Consider the following 21,835-nt stretch of genomic DNA (forward strand, 5'->3'; position numbering starts at 1 on the left):
TCGAAGACAAGGCGGCTGGGAAACTTGCACCGTGGAGAGGGGGGCATGTGGTTATTGCGGGCCGTATGACCTTGGTCAAAGCGGTTCTCACGGCGGTGGCCATCTACCATATCACTCCGCTGGATCTCCCGGTAGAGGTGATACAGAAGCTGGATAGCCTGCGAAGAGCCTACCTTTGGGCTGGAACGGACTCAGTGACTGGCGGAAAATGCAAAATTAACTGGGAGCAAGTTTGCAGAAAGTTTGCAGACCCAAACAATTTGGGGGCCTGGGAATCCTTGATCTGAAGAAGTTCGCCACCGCGCTCCGTCTTAGATGGCTTTGGTTGGAGTGGGATGACCCACCAAGGGCTTGGTGCGGTACTGAGATCCCTTGTGGCAGGGAAGATCGCGACATTTTTGCTGCAGCCACGAAGGTCATTCTTGGTGATGGCGCAAAGGCCAAATTATGGGAATCATCTTGGTTAGAGCATCTCCAGCCGCGCCCCGCCTCCCCAGACGATTTTTTCGCGTCGGCGCCGAAAAAACGGCCCAGTCGCACCCCCCAGGAGCCCGTTTTTCATCGGCTTGGGCCGAAATCAGCGCCGGCGGATCCAGGCCGAACCCGGCGCGCTGGGGAGCGCCCGGGGACGCCGGGGCGAGTGTTTTGGCGCGAAATAGCCACAGGCCCGCCAAGTCAGCGAGACGACCGCTTTGTCACCCTCATCGCCTCAGTTCCCGCAGGAATCAATGCCAAGGCTGTCGCGCTACCGCGCCGGTCAGCCTCCATTGATGCCTCACGGGCGGCGCGGTGAAGATGTCGCCGACGCGCGTCCCGCCCGCTCCCGCCACGCGTCCTCCCGCATGCCGCATCCCCGTTGCCCCGCTTCGGCTATAAAAGGCGCCCACTCCCCGTCGGTGAGCGCCACAGCCTCCCCTCTCCCTCTCGCAAAAGCCTTCTCCCCGCTGGCGACCGCCACAACCTCCCCTCCCACTCCCCTCCCGCCGACGAGCATACCATGGCCGAGAGGTTCCCAGGCGACGGCGCAGCGGCGAACGGCTTCGGCCGCCGACACCTCCTGGAGCCGGAGGCGCGCCTTCTCTACGAGGCCGAGTACCCGGCGCCCCACAACATGCGCGTGCCGGGGGCGTGGAGACTGAGCGCCGGCGGCGTCTCGATGCCGCCGGTGCCCGAAGGGGCGGCACGACGGGCGGAGATCGCCCGCGTCCGCTCCTCGCTGACGGAGGAGCAGCGGAACCAGCCATGGTAGGCCCGACAACAAAACATTGTGGACGATGTACTTCCAGCGCCACCGCGAGGAGCAGATCGCCTCCGTCAACGGCATCATTCCCCGCGGCCGCCTCAACGCCGAAGGACGGCGCAAGTGGTGGGGCGTCCCCAGCCGCACCCTCAACACCGTCCTCGACCACATCGAGACCGGCAACGTGTCGCAGCTGGAGTATCCGGCGCGTTCGTCCTTCTCTCGCCGCCGCGGCGGTTCTTGGATGGCGCGGCGAATGGAGCCGGGGTCGTCCCCGTCGTCGGCTCCGGCTCGCCGACCCTCCTCCCCGTCAAGCCCGAGCCAGAGGCGACACCGCTCGGGCGTCGCGCTCGCAGCGGCACCCTCGTCATCAACGAGCCCTCACCACCTGCGGCGGCACCGGCGAGGCGCACCCTGCGGCTCGTCCGGCCGAAGCCCGAGCCGGGCTTGCTCCCCGTGAAGCCGGAGCACGCCGACATGGTGGCCCCCGACGACAAGTCTGCCCTCAAATGGACGAAGGAGGACAACGTCCGCGAGCAGGTGCGCCACCAGCGACGCGCGTACCTGGAGACCCAGGCATGTAGACGCGCCAGGCATGTAGCCGCGTCGAGGCCCGTCGCCGTGCCGAGGAGGGCGGCGTTATCGTCATCGACAGTGACGACGAGGGCGAGGTCGAGCCGTCAAGCGCCCCACCACGTGTCGGCGACCCCGGCTAGGGCTGCAGCAAGGACGCCGCAGGCGAGGCGCGCGACGACGACGACGGCGGCGGCAGCGACTACACCCGCTTCTACAGACTTCTCAGCATGTCCACGGTGCACCTCCTGTTCAAGTGCCGCTTCTCCATTCGGGTTTGGTAGGAGGTTCTTGCTTGGCTGCACCTTGATGTTGACACCGCTCCTTGGATGAACTACGCCACGATGCGGTCGTGGTGGGAGGGGGTCCTCGCCAGCAACGCACAACCGCGGAAAGGCTTGGCCTCCTGTCTTCATCTTGTTAGCTGTCTTCATCTTGTTAGCTGGGAGATCTGGAAGGCGAAATGCACGAGTGTTCAAAACGAAGGCCGCACCAGTGGCGGTGATTGTGCGTATTATCAAGGAGGAGGCGTCTATCTGGGCTTTGGCGGGTGCTAGACATTTGTGTAATTTGATATAATTTGATGCCGCGAGAGTAGGCCTTGCCCCTTTCCCGTTTTTGCGGGGCTATTATGTAGGAACACAAACTCTTCTCCTTATTCAATGAAAATGGCAAATCTTTTGCCTCGTTTTAAAAAAAAAAACTCCTTCGTGCCACCACTGCCGTTCTTCAATGCTCTTGCACTGCTTCTGCCGCTACTGGAACTGCAATATCTACACCAGCCCAATCCCACCGTGTCTGATGGAGCCGATATGGTCATATTTTGTGGCCGACAAACATGCACATCTGATCATGTATGTGCATGCGAGAACAACTTCTACTTGGCGTCATACCAACTCTTTCCACACTTGGCGTCAACAGCCAGGTCCACCTTCAGGATGTTGGTTCCATAGAAGGGTTTGGACATGCACTCTACCACGATGGCCCTGGCCGCTTCAGCAGATTCTGTAGGCCCCTCCAGTATCACTTCGTCGTGCACCTGAGAAATGCCCATAAAAAATGGCATATTAGGCCAGATCTGGGGTTGGAATAGAATACTTTGCAAGGAAACTGACTAGTTAGTTATAAAGTATTACCTCCGTCCGAAAAAAATTGTCTTTGATTTGTCTAGATACGGATGTATCTAACACTAAAACATGACTAGATACATCCACATTTAGACAAATCTAAGACAAGAATTTTGGGACGGAGGGAGTATGATGTAACTATCGCATTTTGCCTTTCCCATTTACGTAGTACTTCTTAGTACAAGTCCTACTTTGTTGTCAGAAGAGAAAAAAACAAAAAAGTGATTCAACCTGTAATAGGAGTCTCCAACCGAGCTCCTTAAGGCGAGCATTTCTTTCTATCTCAAGCATTGCGCACATGGCAACATCTGCTGCACTGCCCTGTTGAATAGAAAATGCATCATTATTTACGATTGTCCAAACAAAGAAAGAAGTCGAGCATCACAGACATTGGGCCATAATCACTTGATCAATACCAAGTACCTGCACTGGTGCATTTATAGCAGCACGATCAACATGGCCTTTTTGACCATGGGGTGCGTGAGTCATGTTAGGAAAGCGGCGTGACCGTCCTAGCAATGTGTATACTTCGCATTTTTCACGAGCAAGCTCTTTCTGCCTCTTTTGCCAAGCTGAAACTTCTTTTCGATCTCTGTACCAGAGTTTGAGTGTATCCCTTGCCTCCTTGACAGACACCTAGTAAGATGGATTGCACCATAGTAATATTTTCTAAGAATATGGAGCTTGTGAAACTGTACCATAGCACTTCTCTAGCACGCTAGTAGAGTCAACAAATAGAGCTAATTTCACATATAACTTATAATTCGGTAGAAACAAACGGAGGGTTTGCTGAATAAAAGTTGTTGCGCAAAGATATATATCAGTCTTTGATCTGATTTCCGTCCTGGATCAATATTTTTTTTGGTGGTAATTGTTAAGGAGTGTTAGTATTAGGCTATGTTTCCTTTCCTTGTACCCCAAGTCTTGTGTAATATATATATGCCCCTTGGGCCTTGCAATACAATCAAGTTGAATCCATGACAGTAATTAATATAACCTATCAAACAAAAGTACTGATCCTGCATATATATTTGTATAAGCATGTGGAGGAATGAAGGCCAAAGGAGAATACATCCTAGGCACAAGAGGCAGGAGGCAGATGAGAAAAGTGCAACACGTTACTCGTAGCTGATGCACATACATATGATAAAGAACAATGTTCAACTGACGCATACATCTGGGTTAAGTGTGTAAGAGAATGACCTAATGAAGTTATTTCCTAAACATACCTGGGTTGGGTTGTTGACACCAACTATCCTAATCAGTTCAAAATGCAGATGATCAGAGTTCATACCTGCCAATCACGGGATAGTCCCTGAGCTGTCTTTCCATATGCAATAGAGAAATTAAGCATTTTAGCCTTCCTTCTCTCAGCACCAAAAGCATCCTGAAATCAAAAGGAAGACATCAAATTTAGTTTCATACAATAAAATTCTACAGAGTACAAAGCAAAAAGCATCTAATAAACAGAAACTGCAAATGCAGATGGTTCCTGCTCAATAACAATCTAATTAAATTGTTACTTTGCTGTGAAAGTAGAAAAAAGTAACGCAAGATCCTGTCATGCTTGAGAGAAGGAGTACTGGAGATGCAAGGCCAAAAATATTAAGTGAGAAGAGTGTCCAAAGCAGACAAACAATGAATATGGATGCTTGGTTTCATGTCTTCATGAACGCCCCATGCCAGAATGAGTGCATCAATCTTGGGTGGAACAGTGACATTTGACAACTTTGTGTAGTGCAGTGGGGCATGCAACAAATTTCGCGGAACGACACCATTCTAAATGCTAACTTCACAGATCCAAAAGGTATGCAATCATCCTCAACCATTTACAGAAGTGCAAGAGTTTGGTCAAGTAAACTGCTAACTACATATAACTGCATCGAAGTGGAACCAACAAATAATTTTTTTTCAAGAAGATGCAAAGGACCTTTGCATTTCATTGCATTGAAAAGGTAAGAGTTTTGATACAATCCTCCTAGGAGGTCAAGTGCAAATGAGGATCAGTGAAACTAGTGCACATCCCAAGTGGACGGCAGAATGACACGAAGGCCGTGGGCACCCGCTCTTGCCTTAAACAGTTCAAATGAAACCAAGCATAGCTTTAAACCATATGCCACTGTCAGAATATTAGTGACAGAGTCAAGTACCTTCAACAATGGCACTGGAGGCTTCTCTTGACCTGGTTGAGGTTGCCATTCAAGAAGTACTTTCTTTTCGTGAACAGCATCACGTACATGCTCGTACATATTCATAGCTGTTCTAGAATGAAAGTCACCACCAGCCTTGAAAGCATCCAGCATGCTTTTACAACTAGTAAGATGGGCTAAGATCCTCAGCTCCAGCTACATGGAAATGTATCTTTCATCAGGGTGAAATAGACTTGGCGATTCCAAGAGACAAAGAAATACTAAGAGCATCATTTGGTATTTAACATACCTGGCCATAATCAGCAACAACAAGAGAGTTCCCTGGAGCTGCAACAAAAGCTTGGCGGATCTTATATCGATCCTTTTCAAGTGCAGGTTGATTCTGCAAGGGAGATTATTCATGCACATTGAGTTTCAAAATAATATTAACGGCACAAATAAGATACTGCAACTAGGGAATGGTACACATAAGGCAGGAAAGCTGCAACGAGAGCTTGACGGATCTATATTGACTTCAATGAGATACCCTATTCTCATGAGAAAGGAGGAGGGAATGCACGTCCAGTACGTACGATGGAGGACTTCCGAGATGCCCTAGCGGATTGTGGACTGGAAGACTTGCGCTACCAAGGTTATGCACTTGGTGGAACGTATTAGCCAAATAGTCATTGGGTGGAAGGAGAAGACCTTGTCCATGGGAGGCAAGGAGGTGCTTCTAAAAGCAGTGGCTCAAGCAATCCGAACGTATGCAATGCCGGTCTTTAGGCTCCTGCAAAAAGTCTCAAGGGAATCACTGACGCGATCCGTGATACTGGTTGGGTGGTGATGAGTTGATGACAACCAACAACTAGGCACTGGTCTGCTTGGTGAGAAATGTGCATACCAAAGGAAAAACAAGGTACGGGATTTTCGTGATATTGCTAGTTCCAACCAAGCACTACTTGCTAAGAAACGCTGGAGACTTATTGAATATAATCAGTCCTTGTGTGCGGGGATCTTGAGGCCCAAATATTTCCCTGATGGGAATATTTTGTCAGTTGAACTGAAGAAAGGCTCAACTTATGTCTGGCAAAGCATATGGTCAGGAACCCAAACATTCAAGAAGGGATGCATTTGGAGAGTGGATAATGGGGCCAACATCCACATTTGGGATGACCCATCGATCCCCTCCAGCAGTTCCACGGAAAATAATAACTGGAAGAGGTGCTAGAGTCCTGACTCGGGTCCGGGATAATTTCTGGGATGTTGACTCCAACAGAATCCTCCAGATTCTGCTGCCAGATGGTGAAATGGAGGATTTCGTGGCTTGGCAATTCACAAAGTCGTACACGTTCTCTGTCAGATCGGCCTACCATCTTAAATGGGAGTCGACATACGGAGAAATTCTGAAACAGAATTCAGGTGAGAGCGGATCGCTGCTAAACCCCCGTTTGGAAACAGTCACGGAAGTTAAATGTCTCATTGAAGGTGAAGATTTTCATGTGGCGTACGCTCCGTGGTGTGATCCCGTGCCGTGTTGTCCTTGCTGATCGCCACATTGGAACACTTTCCCAATGTCCAGTCTGTGAAAAGGCCAAAGAGGATACTAGACATGCATTATTCACCTGCGAGCGAGCTAGGAAAGTTTGGAGCAGGCTGGGAGTAACAGACAAGATCAATCAAGCTCTAGAGATCGGTAGAGCTGGCGCTATTCTTGAGAAATTATTGTGCAACTCTGATGCAAACCAGGTATACCTCAGCCAGATACCCATGGCCTCTCTCTATGCTGTTAACAACAACAAAGCCTTTAGTTCCAAACAAGTTGGGGTAGCCTAGAGGTGAAACCCATAAGATCTCGCGTGGCTCTGGCACATGGATAGCAAGCTTCCACGCACCCCTGTCCATAGCTAGTTCTTTGGTGATACTCCAATCCTTCAGGTCTCTCTTAACGGACTCCTCCCATGTCAAATTCGGTCTACCCCGCCCTCTCTTGACATTCTCCGCACTCTTTAGCTGTCTGCTATGCACTGGAGCTTCTGGAGGTCTGCGCTGAATATGCCCAAACCACCTCAGACGGTGTTGGACAAGCTTCTCTTCAATTGGTGCTACCCCAACTCTATCTCGTATATCATCATTCCGGACTCGATCCTTCCTCGTGTGGCGGCCACACATCCATCTCAACATACGCATCTCCGCCACACCTAACTGTTGAACATGTCGCCTTTTAGTCGGCCAACACTCAGCGCCATACAACATTGCGGGTCGAACCGCTGTCCTGTATAACTTGCCATTTAGCTTTTGTGGCACTCTCTTGTCACATAGAATACCAGAAGCTTGGCGCCACTTCATCCATCCGGCTTTGATTCGATGGTTCACATCTTCATCAATACCCCATACTCCTGCAGCATCGACCCCAAATATCGAAAGGTGTCCTTCTGAGGTACCACCTGCCCATCAAGGCTAACCTCCTCCTCCTCACACCTAGTAGTACTGAAACCGCACATCACGTACTCAGTTTTAGTTCTACTAAGCCTAAACCCTTTCAATTCCAAGGTTTGTCTCCATAACTCTAACTTCCTGTTTACCCCCGTCCAACTATCGTCAACTAGCACCACATCATCCGCAAAGAGCATACACCATGGGATATCTCCTTGTATATCCCTTGTGACCTCATGCATCACCAAGGTAAAAAGATAAGGGCTCAAAGTTGACCCCTGATACAGTCCTATCTTAATCGGGAAGTCATCAGTGACAACATCACTTGTTTGAACACTTGTCACAACATTATCGTACATGTCCTTAACGAGGGTAATGTACTTTGTTGGGACTTTGTGTTTCTCTAACGCCCACCACATGACATTCCACGGTATCTTATCATAGGCCTTCTCCAAGTCAATGAACACCATATGCAAGTCCTTCTTTTGCTCCCTGTATATCTCCATAAGTTGTCGTACCAAGAAAATGGCTTCCATGGTCGACCTCCCAGGCATGAAACCAAACTGATTTTTGGACACGCTTGTCATTCTTCTTAATTGGTGCTCAATAATTCTCTCCCATAGCTTCATTGTATGGCTCGTTGGCTTAATTCCAAGGTAATTAGTACAACTCTGAATATCCCCCTTGTTCTTGAAGATTGGTACTAATATACTCCGTCTCCATTCTTCTGGCATCTTGTTTGCCCGAAAAATGAGGTTGAAAAGCTTGGTTAGCCATACTATCGCTATGTGCCCGAGGCCTTTCCACACATCAATGGGGATACAATCAGGGCTCATCGCCTTGCCTCCTTTCATCCTTTTTAAAGCCTCCTTGACCTCAGACTTCTGGATTTGCCGCACAAAACGCATGCTGGTCTCATCAAAGGAGTCGTCCAGTTCAATGGTAGAACTCTCATTCTCCGCATTGAACGGCTTGTCGAAGTACTCCCGCCATATATGCTTAATCTCCTCGTCCTTCACCAAGAGTTGGTCTGCTCCGTCCTTGATGCATTTGACTTGGGCAATATCCCTCGTCCTCCTCTCTCGGATCTTGGCCATCTTATAGATGTCCCTTTCGCCTTCCTTCGTGCCTAACCGTTGGTAGAGGTCCTCATATGCCCGACCCCTTGCTTCACTGACAGCTCGCTTTGCGGCCTTCTTCGCCATCTTGTACTTCTCTATGTTGTCTGCACTCCTATCCAGGTATAGGCATCTGAAGCAATCTTTCTTCTCTTTAATCGCCTTCTGGACATCATCATTCCACCACTAGGTATCCTTATCTTCGCTTCTCCTTCCCTTGGACACTTCAAACTCCTCCGAGGCCACCTTACAAATGCAAGTCGACATCTTCATCCACACATTGTCCGCATCCCCTCCTTCCTCCCAAGGGCCCTCCTTAATGACCCTCTCCTTGAACGCCTGAGCTACCACCCCCTTGAGCTTCCACCACTTCGTTCTAGCGACTTTGGCACGCTTATCCCGCTGGACACGAATCCGAAAGCGGAAGTTAGCAACCACCAGCTTATGCTGGGGTACAACACTCTCTCCAGGTATCATCTTACAGTCTAGGCAAGCACGCCTATCTTCTCTTCTCGAGAGGATGAAATCGATCTAGCTAGAGTGTTGGCCACTACTAAAAGTCACCAGATGTGATTCCCTCTTTCTAAAGAGGGTGTTAGCTACAATCATGTCGTAGGCTAGAGCAAAGCTTAAGACATCTTCTCCTTCTTGATTCCTGATGCCATAGCCAAAGCTCCCATGCGCCCCTTCAAAACCTATGTTAGATGTACCCACGTGGCCATTGAGGTCTCCTCCTATGAAGAGCTTCTCGCCAATCGGTACACTCCTAACCATGTCTTCCAGGCCTTCCCAGAACTCCCTCTTGGTGTTCTCATTGTGGCCTACTTGCGAGGCATACGCGCTGATAACATTGGGAACTAAGTCCCCAACTACCAGCTTGACCAGGATAATCCGGTCCCCACGTCTCTTGACGTCTACCACTCCACACTTGAGACTCTTGTTGATCAAGATGCCTATGCCATTTATGTTTGTAGCCGTCCCCGTGTACCACAGCTTGAAGCCGGTATCCTCCACCTCCTTTGCCTTCTGTCCCCTCCATTTGGTTTCTTGGACGCAAAGGATATCAACACCTCTCCTCACAGCTGCATCAACTAGCTCCCGAAGCTTCCCTGTCACAGACCCTACGTTCCAGCTACCTAAGTGAATCCTCCTAGGCTCGGCTATCTTCCTTACCCTTCGCACTTGTCGAGTCAAATGCGAAGACCCTTGCTCATTTTCCACTACATCCGGGCGCCGATGTAGTGCGCCACTAAGGATGCGACGACGCGATCCTCGCTCACTTGCCACCGTATCCGGATCAAGATACGGCGCGCCACCATGGGGTGACGGCCCGGCCCTTGCCCATTTGCCACCACACCCGATTTCCGATGTGGCGCGTCGCTGAGAGGGTTACGCCCCAACGAGAATCTTTGGGGTTTCATCTCCATAAGAGTGGCTGAGTTTTTACATTGGCTCGCCAAGCCTATCACAACCCTCCTCCTTTACCTGGGCTTGGGACCGGCTATGTTGAGACAACATAGGCGGAGTTTCTTTCTATGCTGTTAGATGCTGGTTTTTTGTGGTGGGAAAGGCGTCAGCGTGTAAATGGTGAGGAGAGTCAGACTCTGGAAAGGTCAGCATCAGCAATCCAAGCCCTGGCACTAAACTACACGCATGCTGGAAATACTGTAGCGCATCCAACAAAGCAGCTTAGATGGACAAAACCTCCACAAGGTATGTCGACTTTGTTGTCGCTGAGAACTTCTTCATTGGTCCTACCTAGGATGCCCACACGGTGAAGCGATTGTATTGAAGTATTGGTCCTCATCAGGCGCAGCACCCATCATTGATGATTGTTTTGATCTTAGGGGTGAGTTCGGTAAGATAGGTTTTGAGCATTGCCCGCGTGAAACAGATCGTTTTGCTGATTCTTTAGCGACCGAGGCCAGGACTTATTGATGTGGAGCATCCTTCGGTCATCCCCATGGACCTTCCATCGTCTCACCAAGCACCAAGAGGACCCATGACTAGAGCACGAGCTAGAGCTCTCGAGACCGAGGTGACTTCTCTCCTTAGTGATATCTCATATGATCCTCTCGAGACATGGCTACTACCTAAGTCCGGAATGTTGTGCATGATTAGGTACCAAGAGGACCCTCCCAAGGATGCACATGAAGATGGTCAAGACCCCAAGTCCACGGAAGAAGAGAACCAACGGAAGAAGGCGAGAACAGCCTCCAGGCACCGGACATCTGGCCATGGCCCCGGACATCCGGCCCCTGGAGATCTACATGGTCAGGAGTGTGCAGAAGAAGCTACAGGGACCGGACATCCGGCGTCCAGCCCGGACATCCGGCCCCCCTCACCGGAAATCCGGCCTCTAGCCCGGACATCCGGAGGCGCCATCCAGGGAGCACAGAAGGCTGCCCAGACAGCCCGGATATCCGGTCATCACCCCGGACATTCGGCGCCTCCGAAGCCCCGGACATCCGGCCCTTCCGCCCGGACATCCGGTGCCGCCCATCCAGAGAGCAGCACGTCCGTCTCCACCAGCCCGGACATCCGGCCCCTCGCAAGCCACCGGACATCCGGCCTTCCCTGTCTGCGAACAGTGTAAGGGCCGAGGCCCATGTACCCCCTTCGCCCCTAGACTATATATACTCCATCCCCACCTACGTTTTAGGGTTAGCATTGTGATAGCTCATTTGAGATAGAGCATTGCTCATCCGTACCGGATCTACTCCTCGTGAGGGACCGCACCTCTTCGGAGAAGATCCATCCGGATTCAAGGCCTCCATCCGGAGAAGACAATCAAGACCTCCTCACGGAGAAGAACGGTTACTCTTGTATCGTTCCTTGTTGACTTTGGATCTCGTGTTACTTTGTGCCATCGATGATCTAGCACTTGTGTGATCAATTTCGTGTCGGTTGAGTGTTTCTCTTGTTTTCCCCTCGTGATTTCCCTTGTGTTCTTCCGCGCGTTCTTCATGTTCCCCATAGGGATCCTCTCCAAACGTGAAAGATCGGCCCCTAGGGTTCCGCCCTACATCATCTTGGTATCATGAGCCACGTTGATCACGTTTTTGGAGCCCCTACCCCGTGTTTTCTAGCTTGATTTTGTTGTTTTCGTCCTAAATCCAAAAATTTCCCACCAAAAATAGCCCCAAATTTTTTTTGGTGATTTGTTGGTGTGATGAAGTTTTGTTGGATTTGATCCACGGATCTGCTTTGCATCGAGTGGATCTAGCTTTTCCCCATCTCTCCCGCGATTTCCATCCACCAATTCGTCCGAATTTTGCCCCGGAGTTACCCTTTTTCCCATGGAGTTCATCGTGTTCGTCCCCGATCCAGGAGCCCGGACATCCGCCCGTGTCCACCGGACATCGGCGTCCCGGACATCCGGCCACTGGACCGGACATCCGGCCCCTGGCAGCAGCAACTCCATTCCCCCGCGCCATTTTCCGCCTAGTTTTGCCCAATTTTGCCCCGGTGCCCATGCTTACTTCCGCATACCACCACCGCTTTCCGCAAGCACCACCACCACTCACCGCTACCTCCTATGTCGATTTTGACACGTTTTGGTCTTTGAGATTTTGGGTTGTGGTTCCCGTGTCCTATTGTGTTTCGGCTATATAGGTACAGTTCGACGTCAACATCACCACCGTGATGGATAAGTCTGTGTACTAGGGTCCTTGTGGGGCTGCAGCACATGGTCCTTGTGGCAGTTAGGAGGATAAAGTCCTGGACCATCAAGGACTGGCTGTTAGGATAGAGTTCTGTTCTTGACCATCAAGGACTGTCAGTTAGCATCTTAGACTAGCATCTTAGACTAGCATCTTAGACTGGCATCTTGGCAGCATCTTAGCATATGCCTTGGCTGGCTAGCAGCCTATAAATATGTATCCCCAACCCCTCGGGTTGGTATGGCATTGTGTGAGAAATAAACCAACGAAAATTGTCCCAACTCTCCTAGTGTCATCCACAACTATCAATGCTCAGGCTGAAAGGTCTAACAAGTGGTATCAGAGCCAGGTTAACCTGCACCCTGAGCATTTCCTGTGAGCAGCCCAAGTCGGTAGCAGCAGCTGCTCCGTCTGCCTCTGGTTACCTTCCTCCCTCCGGACTGTCGAGCAGCAGCTCGTCTTCATCAGCCTCCTCTTCACGCAACAGCCCCCCTGCAGCGAGCCATGTCTGCAGGTCGCTCTCAGCACACGGCTACCTCGAGCATGCGGCGCCGGCAAGAGGCCGAGCGCGCCGTGGCAGAGGAGCGTGAGCGAGCGGCTGCTGCGGCGGCAAGAGTGTCGAGGCTGGCTGCAGCGGAGCTGGCAGCAGCCAGAGCGGAGGTAGAAGCAACCAGGGCGGAGGTAGAAGCAGCAGCAGCAGCAGAAGCAGCCCGTGAGGCTACGGCGGATGCCAAGGCACTCCGCGGCAGCCCCGGCAGCTCCAGCAGCTCCGCGCCTGCGGACGACGGCGCCGACGCAGATCGCGCCAAAGTGGCGCAGGAGCGGACGGCGCAATGGGCAGCCGAGCACGCCCGCGCTCCAGGTGGAGGCGCGCACCGCGACGGCGGCTGCAACGACCAGGACCGCGGCCTCTACGAGGTCCGGACTGTGGTCAGGGATGTTGGTTCCAGTGTTGGGTGGCCTACCCTCACTAAAACCAACTACGTCGAGTGGGTCGGGATCATGAAGGTCAGGCTCCAGGTGCGGCGCATGTGGGAGGCAGTCCAAGACAGCAGCGTCGACCACCTAGAGGATCGACGGGCACTGGACGCCCTCATCACCGCAGTCCCGCCCGAGATGCAGTTCTCGCTTTCCAACAAGCGGACTGCCAAGGAGGCTTGGGACGCCATCGCCGCAGCACGCATCGGCAGCGACCGTGCTCGCAAGTCCACCCTGCAGGCACTTCGTAAGGAGTGGGAGAACCTGGGCTTCAAGCCAGGTGAGGACGTTGATGACTTTGCTCTCCGTCTCAACACTCTGCTGCAGAAGATGGTGAAGTTTGGCGATGCCACCTACACCGAGGAGAGAGCTGTCGAGAAGCTTTTTCGGTGCATTCCCGAGAAGTACAAGCAGATGGCTCGCTCGATCGAGTCGTTGTTGGACCTCTCCACGATGACGATCGAGGAGGCGATAGGTCGACTCAAGGTCGTCGACACCGACGAGCCACAGCCCCCCTGAGGGCCCGTCACCACCGGCGGGAAGCTGCTCCTAACTCGGGAGCAGTGGGATCCCAGCCTTGGTGACAGGAAGAAGGGGGAGCGTTCCTCCTCGACGGGCGGCCGCAAGCGTGGCAAGCAGCGTAAGGCGCGAAGAGGCCCCCCGGGCAGGGCACAAGGACGTGCTGAAGGTGACGCCCGCGGAGGCGCCAAGGACGGCGCCGCTGGCAAGCCCAAGCCGGCACAAGACAACAGTTGCCACAACTGTGGCCGGTTTGGCCATTGGGCCAATGAGTGTCGGCAACCACGACAAGGCCAGGCTCACGTCGCACAGGCGAAGGAGGAGACGGCTCTGTTCATGGCGCATGCAAGCATTGAGCTACCCTCGGCGACTCCAGTCGCAAAGGCTTTCATCCACCTCGATGAGCCAAAAGCACACGCTCTTCTCGGCGATGGCTCCGAGAAGGACAAGGCTACGGGGTGGTGCCTCGACACCGGCGCCACCCACCACATGACCGGTCGAAGGGAATTCTTCGCCGAGCTCGACTCCGATGCGCGAGGCTCCGTCAAGTTCGGGGATGCCTCCGCTGTGGAGATAAAGGGCGTCGGCTCCGTCATCTTCACCACCAAGATGGGAGAGCACCGGCTGCTCACCGGTGTCTACTACATCCCCGCGCTAAGGAATTCCATCATCGGCTTGGGACAGCTGGATGAGAACGGCTCACGCGTGCTGATTGAGCATGGGGTCCTACGCATCTGGGATCGCCAGCGTCGCCTTCTCGCCAAGGTGCCCAGAGGTGAAAATCGACTCTACGTCCTTGATGTGCAGGTGGCACAACCGGTCTGTCTCGCTGTCCGTCGAAACGACGAGGCGTGGCAGTGGCATGAGCGCTTTGGGCACCTTCACTTTGAGGCCCTGAAGCGTCTAAGTGCCAAGGAGATGGTGCGAGGCCTGCCATGCCTCGACCATGTGGAGCAGTTCTGCGACATCTGCGTACCGACAAAGCAGAGACGACTCCCCTTTCCCCAACAGGCGAGTTTTCGGGCTAAGGAGAAGCTGGAGCTCGTGCACGGAGACCTGTGCGGCCCGGTGACGCCAGCCACACCAGGAGGTCGACGCTACTTCCTGCTGCTCGTCGACGATCTCTCCCGCTACATGTGGGTGATGATCCTCGGCAGTAAGGGAGAAGCGGCGGACGCCATCAGGCGCGCGCAGGTTGGTGTGGAGGCGGAGAGCGGCCGCAAATTGCGCGTGTTGCGCACTGACAACGGCGGCGAGTTCACGGCGGCTGAATTCGCGTCGTACTGCGCCGATGAGGGCATCCAGCGCCACTACTCCGCGCCGTACAGCCCGCAGCAAAACGGCGTCGTCGAGCGGCGCAACCAGACGGTTGTGGGGTGGCTCGGGCTCTCCTCAAGCAGAGGGATGCCGGCTGTCTTCTGGGGAGAGGCAGTGTTAACGGCCGTCTACATCCTCAACCGCTCTCCTACTAAGGCACTCGACGGCAGAACTCCGTACGAGGCCTGGCATGGGCGGAAGCCGGCGGTCTCTCATTTGCGGGTCTTTGGCTGCCTTGCGTTCGCCAAGGAGCTCGGCCACATCGGCAAGCTCGACGACAGGAGCACTCCGGGAGTCTTCATCGGCTACGCGGAGGGCTCAAAGGCCTACCGCATCCTCGACCCAAAGACACAACATGTGCGCACAGCGCGAGACGTCGTGTTCAACGAAGGGCGAGGGTGGCAATGGGACAAGGCGGTGGACGACGGCTCGACGCCGACGTATGACGACTTCATTGTCGAGTACGCCCACTTCAAGGAAGCTGGGGGAGCAAGCAGCTCCTCTTCACCGGGCACGTCTACCCCGGCCCCCAAAACTACATCGACTCCGGCGCCTGCTACACCGACGACACCACAACCGGCGACGCCGCATACTCCAGCCCCGACGGTCGCCACTCCGGGCTCGTCTTCATCAGCACCAGCTCACGCAGAGCACAACCCGATGAAGTTCGCTTCCCCGCTCACTCACGACGAGGAGCGGGTCGACGCATGGTATGGAGGCGAACAGCTGCGGTATCGCACGATGGATGATCTACTCGGCGACCAGCCGGTGCCGGGACTGATGCCACGAGACCTGGAGGCGCAGCTACAACTCGCGTGTGAGGACGGCGAACCACGGTCCTTTGCAGAGGCCGAGAGAGATGCGGCATGGCGCGCCGCGATGCAGTTGGAGATGGATGCGGTCGAGCAAAACCGCACCTGGGAGCTCGCTGACCTCCCCCGTGGTCATCGCGCAATCACCCTTAAGTGGGTGTTCAAGCTGAAGAGGGATGGAGCCGGCGCCATCATCAAGCACAAGGCTCGCCTGGTGGCCCGAGGCTTCTTGCAGCAGGAAGGAGTCGACTTCGACGACGCCTTCGCTCCCGTGGCACGGATGGAGTCCGTGCGACTTCTCCTTGCGCTGGCTGCCCAGGAGGGCTGGCGTGTCCACCACATGGACGTTAAGTCGGCATTCCTCAACGGCGACTTGAAGGAGGAAGTCTACGTGCATCAGCCACCTGGGTTTACGATTCCCGGCCAGGAGGGCAAGGTGCTCCGCCTACGCAAGGCTCTCTATGGCCTGCGGCAGGCACCCAGGGCGTGGAACGCCAAGCTGGACTCCACGCTGAAGAAGATGGGTTTCGAGCAGAGCCCGCATGAGGCTGCCGTCTACCGACGGGGGAGTGGAGGAAATGCCCTGCTGGTGGGCGTCTACGTTGATGACCTGGTGATCACCGGCACCAAAGGTGCAGAGGTGGCGGCGTTCAAGGAAGACATGAAGGCCACGTTCTAGATGAGTGACTTGGGGCTCCTCTCCTTCTATCTAGGGATTGAGGTGCACCAGGACCACTCCGGGATCGCGCTTCGACAGTCCGCCTACGCCAAGCGCATCGTTGAGCTAGCTGGGCTCACCGACTGCCATCCAGCTCTCACTCCGATGGAGGAGAGGCTGAAACTGAGCCGCGACAGCACGACGGAGGAAGTGGATGCTACGCAGTACCGACGCCTTGTGGGGAGCCTTCGCTACCTCACTCACACACGGCCGGACTTGGCATTCTCCGTCGGCTATGTCAGTCGGTTCATGGAGCGACCAACGTCGGAACACCAGCAGGCAGTGAAGAGGATCGTCCGCTACATAGCAGGGACCCTCGACCACGGCCTCCACTACCCTAGGTGTCCTGGGGCGGCACACTTCGTCGGGTACAGCGACAGCGACCACGCCGGCGACATCGACACCAGCAAGAGCACGAGCGGGATCCTCCTCTTCCTCGGCAAGTGTCTCGTGAGCTGGCAATCAGTCAAGCAGCAGGTGGTGGCCCTGTCCAGCTGTGAGGCTGAGTACATAGCGGCCTCCACCGCCTGTACTCAGGCGCTCTTGCTTGCTCGACTGCTTGGTGATCTTCTCGTTCAAGACACCAGAACGGTGCAGCTCCTGGTGGACAGCAAGTCCGCCCTGGCCCTGGCAAAGAACCCCGTGTTCCACAAACGGAGCAAGCACATCCGACTGAGGTATCACTTCATCCGCAGCTGTGTGGAAGAAGGGAGCATCGAGGCGAGCTACATCAACACCAAGGATCAGCTCGCAGACCTGCTCACCAAGCCCCTTGGGAGGGTCAAGTTCCTCGAACTTTGCTCCAGGATTGGGATGATTCAACTCTCCCACAAGACGACGTACAAGACTTAGGGGGAAATGATGGATAAGTCTGTGTACTAGGGTCCTTGTGGGGCTGCAGCACATGGTCCTTGTGGCAGTTAGGAGGATAAAGTCCTGGACCATCAAGGACTGTGTGCTGCAGCCCCACAAGGACCCTAGTACACAGACTTATCCATCATTCTCCCCCTAAGTCTTGTACGTCGTCTTGTGGGAGAGTTGAATCATCCCAATCCTGGAGCAAAGTTCGAGGAACTTGACCCTCCCAAGGGGCTTGGTGAGCAGGTCTGCGAGCTGATCCTTGGTGTTGATGTAGCTCGCCTCGATGCTCCCTTCTTCCACACAGCTGCGGATGAAGTGATACCTCAGTCGGATGTGCTTGCTCCGTTCGTGGAACACGGGGTTCTTTGCCAGGGCCAGGGCGGACTTGCTGTCCACCAGGAGCTGCACCGTTCTGGTGTCTTGAACGAGAAGATCACCAAGCAGTCGAGCAAGCCAGAGCGCCTGAGTACAGGCGGTGGAGGCCGCTATGTACTCAGCCTCACAGCTGGACAGGGCCACCACCTGCTGCTTGACTGATTGGTAATCTTCTCGTTCAAGACACCAGAACGGTGCAGCTCCTGGTGGACAGCAAGTCCGCCCTGGCCCTGGCAAAGAACCCCATGTTCCACGAACGGAGCAAGCACATCCGACTGAGGTATCACTTCATCCGCAGCTGTGTGGAAGAAGGGAGCATCGAGGCGAGCTACATCAACACTAAGGATCAGCTCGCAGACCTGCTCACCAAGCCCCTTGGGAGGGTCAAGTTCCTCGAACTTTGCTCCAGGATTGGGATGATTCAACTCTCCCACAAGACGACGTACAAGACTTAGGGGGGGAATGATGGATAAGTCTGTGTACTAGGGTCCTTGTGGGGCTGCAGCACATGGTCCTTGTGGCAGTTAGGAGGATAAAGTCCTGGACCATCAAGGACTGGCTGTTAGGATAGAGTTCTGTTCTTGACCATCAAGGACTGTCAGTTAGCATCTTAGACTAGCATCTTAGACTGGCATCTTAGACTGGCATCTTGGCAGCATCTTAGCATATGCCTTGGCTGGCTAGCAGCCTATAAATATGTATCCCCAACCCCTCGGGTTGGTATGGCATTGTGTGAGAAATAAACCAACGAAAATTGTCCCAACTCTCCTAGTGTCATCCACAACTATCAATGCTCAGGCTGAAAGGTCTAACACACCGCTCATCTCCATCGACTACTCATCGTTGCCAAGGACGGTCACTTCGACGACATCTTTGTCATACCTTGCAATTGCATTGATACCCACATGGCCTTACTTTTGCGTAGCTTACCCATCGAGACTAGCCATTGAGTATTGCCGGCAACGTGACTTGTGCATATTAGTGATCATACTCCAGAGCATACATACCATACCATAGTGGTGCATATCCTGGCATCAACTTTTGTGTCACAAAGTTGTCATAGCATACACAATTGCTATCTTGGTTCGTGAAGTTTTGCATGAGAAAATAGCTCAAAAGTGAAAGAGCCAACCAAGCTTCTAAGCAAAGAGGGAAAAATAAGCAAAGAGCTTATAAGCAAGAACCATAGCATCATACTACATTAAGATTGTCATACCCGATCATCTTGGATCATATCACCGAAATACCATACATATAGCATACTTGGGATAGAGGTCGTTGCATTTTTGCGTAGTAGGTTGTGCACAAGTTCCGTATCCGCCTATTGTGCAATCGTGCTAGCGTCTCTCGTGTATTGTGCAACAAGAGCATTTTCATGGATTCCACATTTTGGCTCACTTTTGGTTTGCACAATCTCACTTATCTATTTGCGTGTGTGTTTCCGTGTACCACAACTTGCTTGGTCTACTTGTTGCATTTGCAAATTTGTGAATTTTTTCCAACATTATTGAAGCTCACTTACAATTGCATCAAATTTTGTGCCACCATCCTAACCAAGCTCCACCATAAGCTTTTACTTGTGTAGGTGTGAGAACCGACAAGAATTGGTACCAATAGTGCTATATCATTGTCCGCATTTGAGTGAACTTGATTCATCGTCAACATCGGTCAAGGTACAATTGGTATAAGTTCTTCTCCTTCTACCACTCACATTTTGCTTGGAATGATGGATAGGCCAAGTACGTCTACCAATCCACTCTTCATCGAGCAAGACGATGACATGTCATCATTCGTCACCAAGAGCCACCTCTTTGGTGCACAATGAGCGTTGCATCAAGAGCAACAAGCTATGACCGACCGCATCGACAACCTCGCCACCGACTTACGACTCTCCGAGCAACGTACAAAGGACTACTTCGACAACAAGCTCGACGCTCACAAGCAAGAGAATGATGCAAGGATGGACGAGATCCGCGCTTTGTTAGTGAACCATCCTCCTTCTACTTCTTCATACTCAAGACGAAGCCGCTCAAGTCGACACTCCGACGACACCTTCTCCGGCTCAAGTACACCGACATCGAACACTCTTCGACGAGCCGCGCGTCAAGACCGTCATGCATCTCGCAATCCTCTACAGGACAAGCATTCACAAGAGCAAGTCGATGAGCAAGAACTTCGTCCTCAACCACACCAAGTCGCGTTTGCTCAAGCTCAAGAACGACAACGTCAACGTCGCCAAGAGGAAGAACGAGCGCGTCTACACCAAGCGGAACAAGACGCCGAGGCTCAACGTCTTCAACAACAACAACGTGAAGCACAAGCTCTTGAGGCGCAACGTGCCCTTCAAGAATCAAGTCGAGCAATCGCCAACCGCAACCGAGATCGGCGCAATCAAGAGGAAGCACTTCGAGAAGAAATCCAAGAGCGGAACTACCAACCGCGCGTGCAACGTCAAGTTCCTCAAGCTCCTCCACAAGCTCGACAAGCTCCTCCTCAACCTCAAGGTCAACAAGAGCAAGTTGATCATGGACTTCCTCCACGCCAAGAGCAACATGAGGATGATTATCCTCCACGTCAAGGGCGTCATCATCACCATCGCCAACAACACAATGAAGAGCAACGCTATGGCAAGCTAAAATTCACCATGCCCAAGTTCAATGGAAGCAATGATCCCGAAGAGTACCTATCATGGCATTGAAGGTCGACAAAATCTTTCGTTTGCACAACTATGAGGAAGAGAAGAAGATCGCTATGGCATCACTTGAGTTCCAAGACTATGCGCTCATATGGTGGGAACAAGTCCTTGAGCGCCGAGAAGCAAGAGGTGAACCTCCAATCACCACTTGGGCTCAAATGAAGGATGTCATGCGAGCACGTTTTGTGCCCACCTACTACAACCGTGATCTCTTCAAGAAGCTACAACTCCTCAAGCAAGGAACAAAGAGTGTTGAAGAATACTACAAGGAAATGGAGATAGCCATGATTCGAGCCAATGTCACGGAAGATGATGAGCAAACTATGGCACGCTTCTTGAATGGCCTCAATCACCCTATCAAGAAGATCGCCGACTTCCAACCCTACTCCAACCTCATTGAGCTCGTGCATCAAGCTACCAAGGCGGAACGCCAAGTGCAAGATGACTTCAAGTACGCTAAGTACTCATCCAAGAACTACGGCTTCTCCAACATCCAAGCTTCAATGACTCCTCCAATTTCTACCTCAACCAAGCCATCTACAACCAACAACGACAAGTCAAGTTACAAGAAAACTTCGACAAGCTCGAGTCGTCTTCCTCCTACTACAAGCAACTTCAAGCCGCGTGCTTCATCATCTACTCCGACCAATGAGACCGTCAAGACAAGCTCCTTCAAGTGTTTCACTTGCGGCGGCCAAGGCCACAAGTCCTATGAATGCACAAACAAGCGCACCATGATCCTCAATGATGATGGAACCTATGACTCCATGAGTGACGAGGAGATGGAAGCCCTTGAGCAAGTGGCCATGCACCGGCGCGTGAACGAGGATGAAGATGATCAAGTCTTTTGTGATAAGGATTCGAGCCCCGCTCTCGTTGTCTCCAAAGTCTTGACTCTTCAACATCAACAAGAAGAAGACCAACGATGCCACATCTTCCACACAAAGGCCGGCATCAATGGAAGATCCGTCAAGGTCATCATCGATGGAGGTAGTTGCCACAACTTGGCAAGTGAAGAACTATGCTCCAAGCTTCAATTGGTCAAGATGAAGCACCCGCACCAATACAAAGTCCAATGGCTAAGTGACTCCGGCACTATACGAGTTGAGCATACGGTCCAAGTCTCCTTCAAAATTGGTGCATATGAGGACACTTTGGAGTGTGATGTCGTCCCGATGTCCGTTTGCCACCTCCTTCTTGGTAGGCTTTGGCAATTCGACCGTGGTGTCATCCACAACGGGCGTACCAATCACTATAGCTTCAAGATGAAAGGAA

The 21,835-nt window shown here is 52.8% G+C and overlaps 1 protein-coding gene across 1 annotated transcript in view; it reads right to left on the reverse strand.

Annotated features, from left to right (window-relative positions):
• Positions 1–2,355: 2,355 nt before the first annotated feature.
• Positions 2,356–21,835, reverse strand: part of LOC123156588 (DNA polymerase I A, chloroplastic) — a 36,645-nt gene continuing 17,165 nt past the window's right edge. Inside the window, exons 8-13 of the mRNA XM_044574740.1 lie at positions 5,380–5,472; positions 5,091–5,285; positions 4,235–4,327; positions 3,364–3,576; positions 3,172–3,261; positions 2,356–2,852 (exon numbers count right to left, since the gene is read on the reverse strand). Coding sequence (XP_044430675.1) covers positions 2,691–2,852; positions 3,172–3,261; positions 3,364–3,576; positions 4,235–4,327; positions 5,091–5,285; positions 5,380–5,472 — 846 coding nt within the window. The 3' untranslated portion in view covers positions 2,356–2,690. The remainder of the gene's footprint in view (positions 2,853–3,171; positions 3,262–3,363; positions 3,577–4,234; positions 4,328–5,090; positions 5,286–5,379; positions 5,473–21,835) is intronic.

The sequence above is a fragment of the Triticum aestivum genome, chromosome 7B (genome assembly GCF_018294505.1).
Source record: "Triticum aestivum cultivar Chinese Spring chromosome 7B, IWGSC CS RefSeq v2.1, whole genome shotgun sequence".
Lineage (NCBI taxonomy): Eukaryota > Viridiplantae > Streptophyta > Magnoliopsida > Poales > Poaceae > Triticum > Triticum aestivum.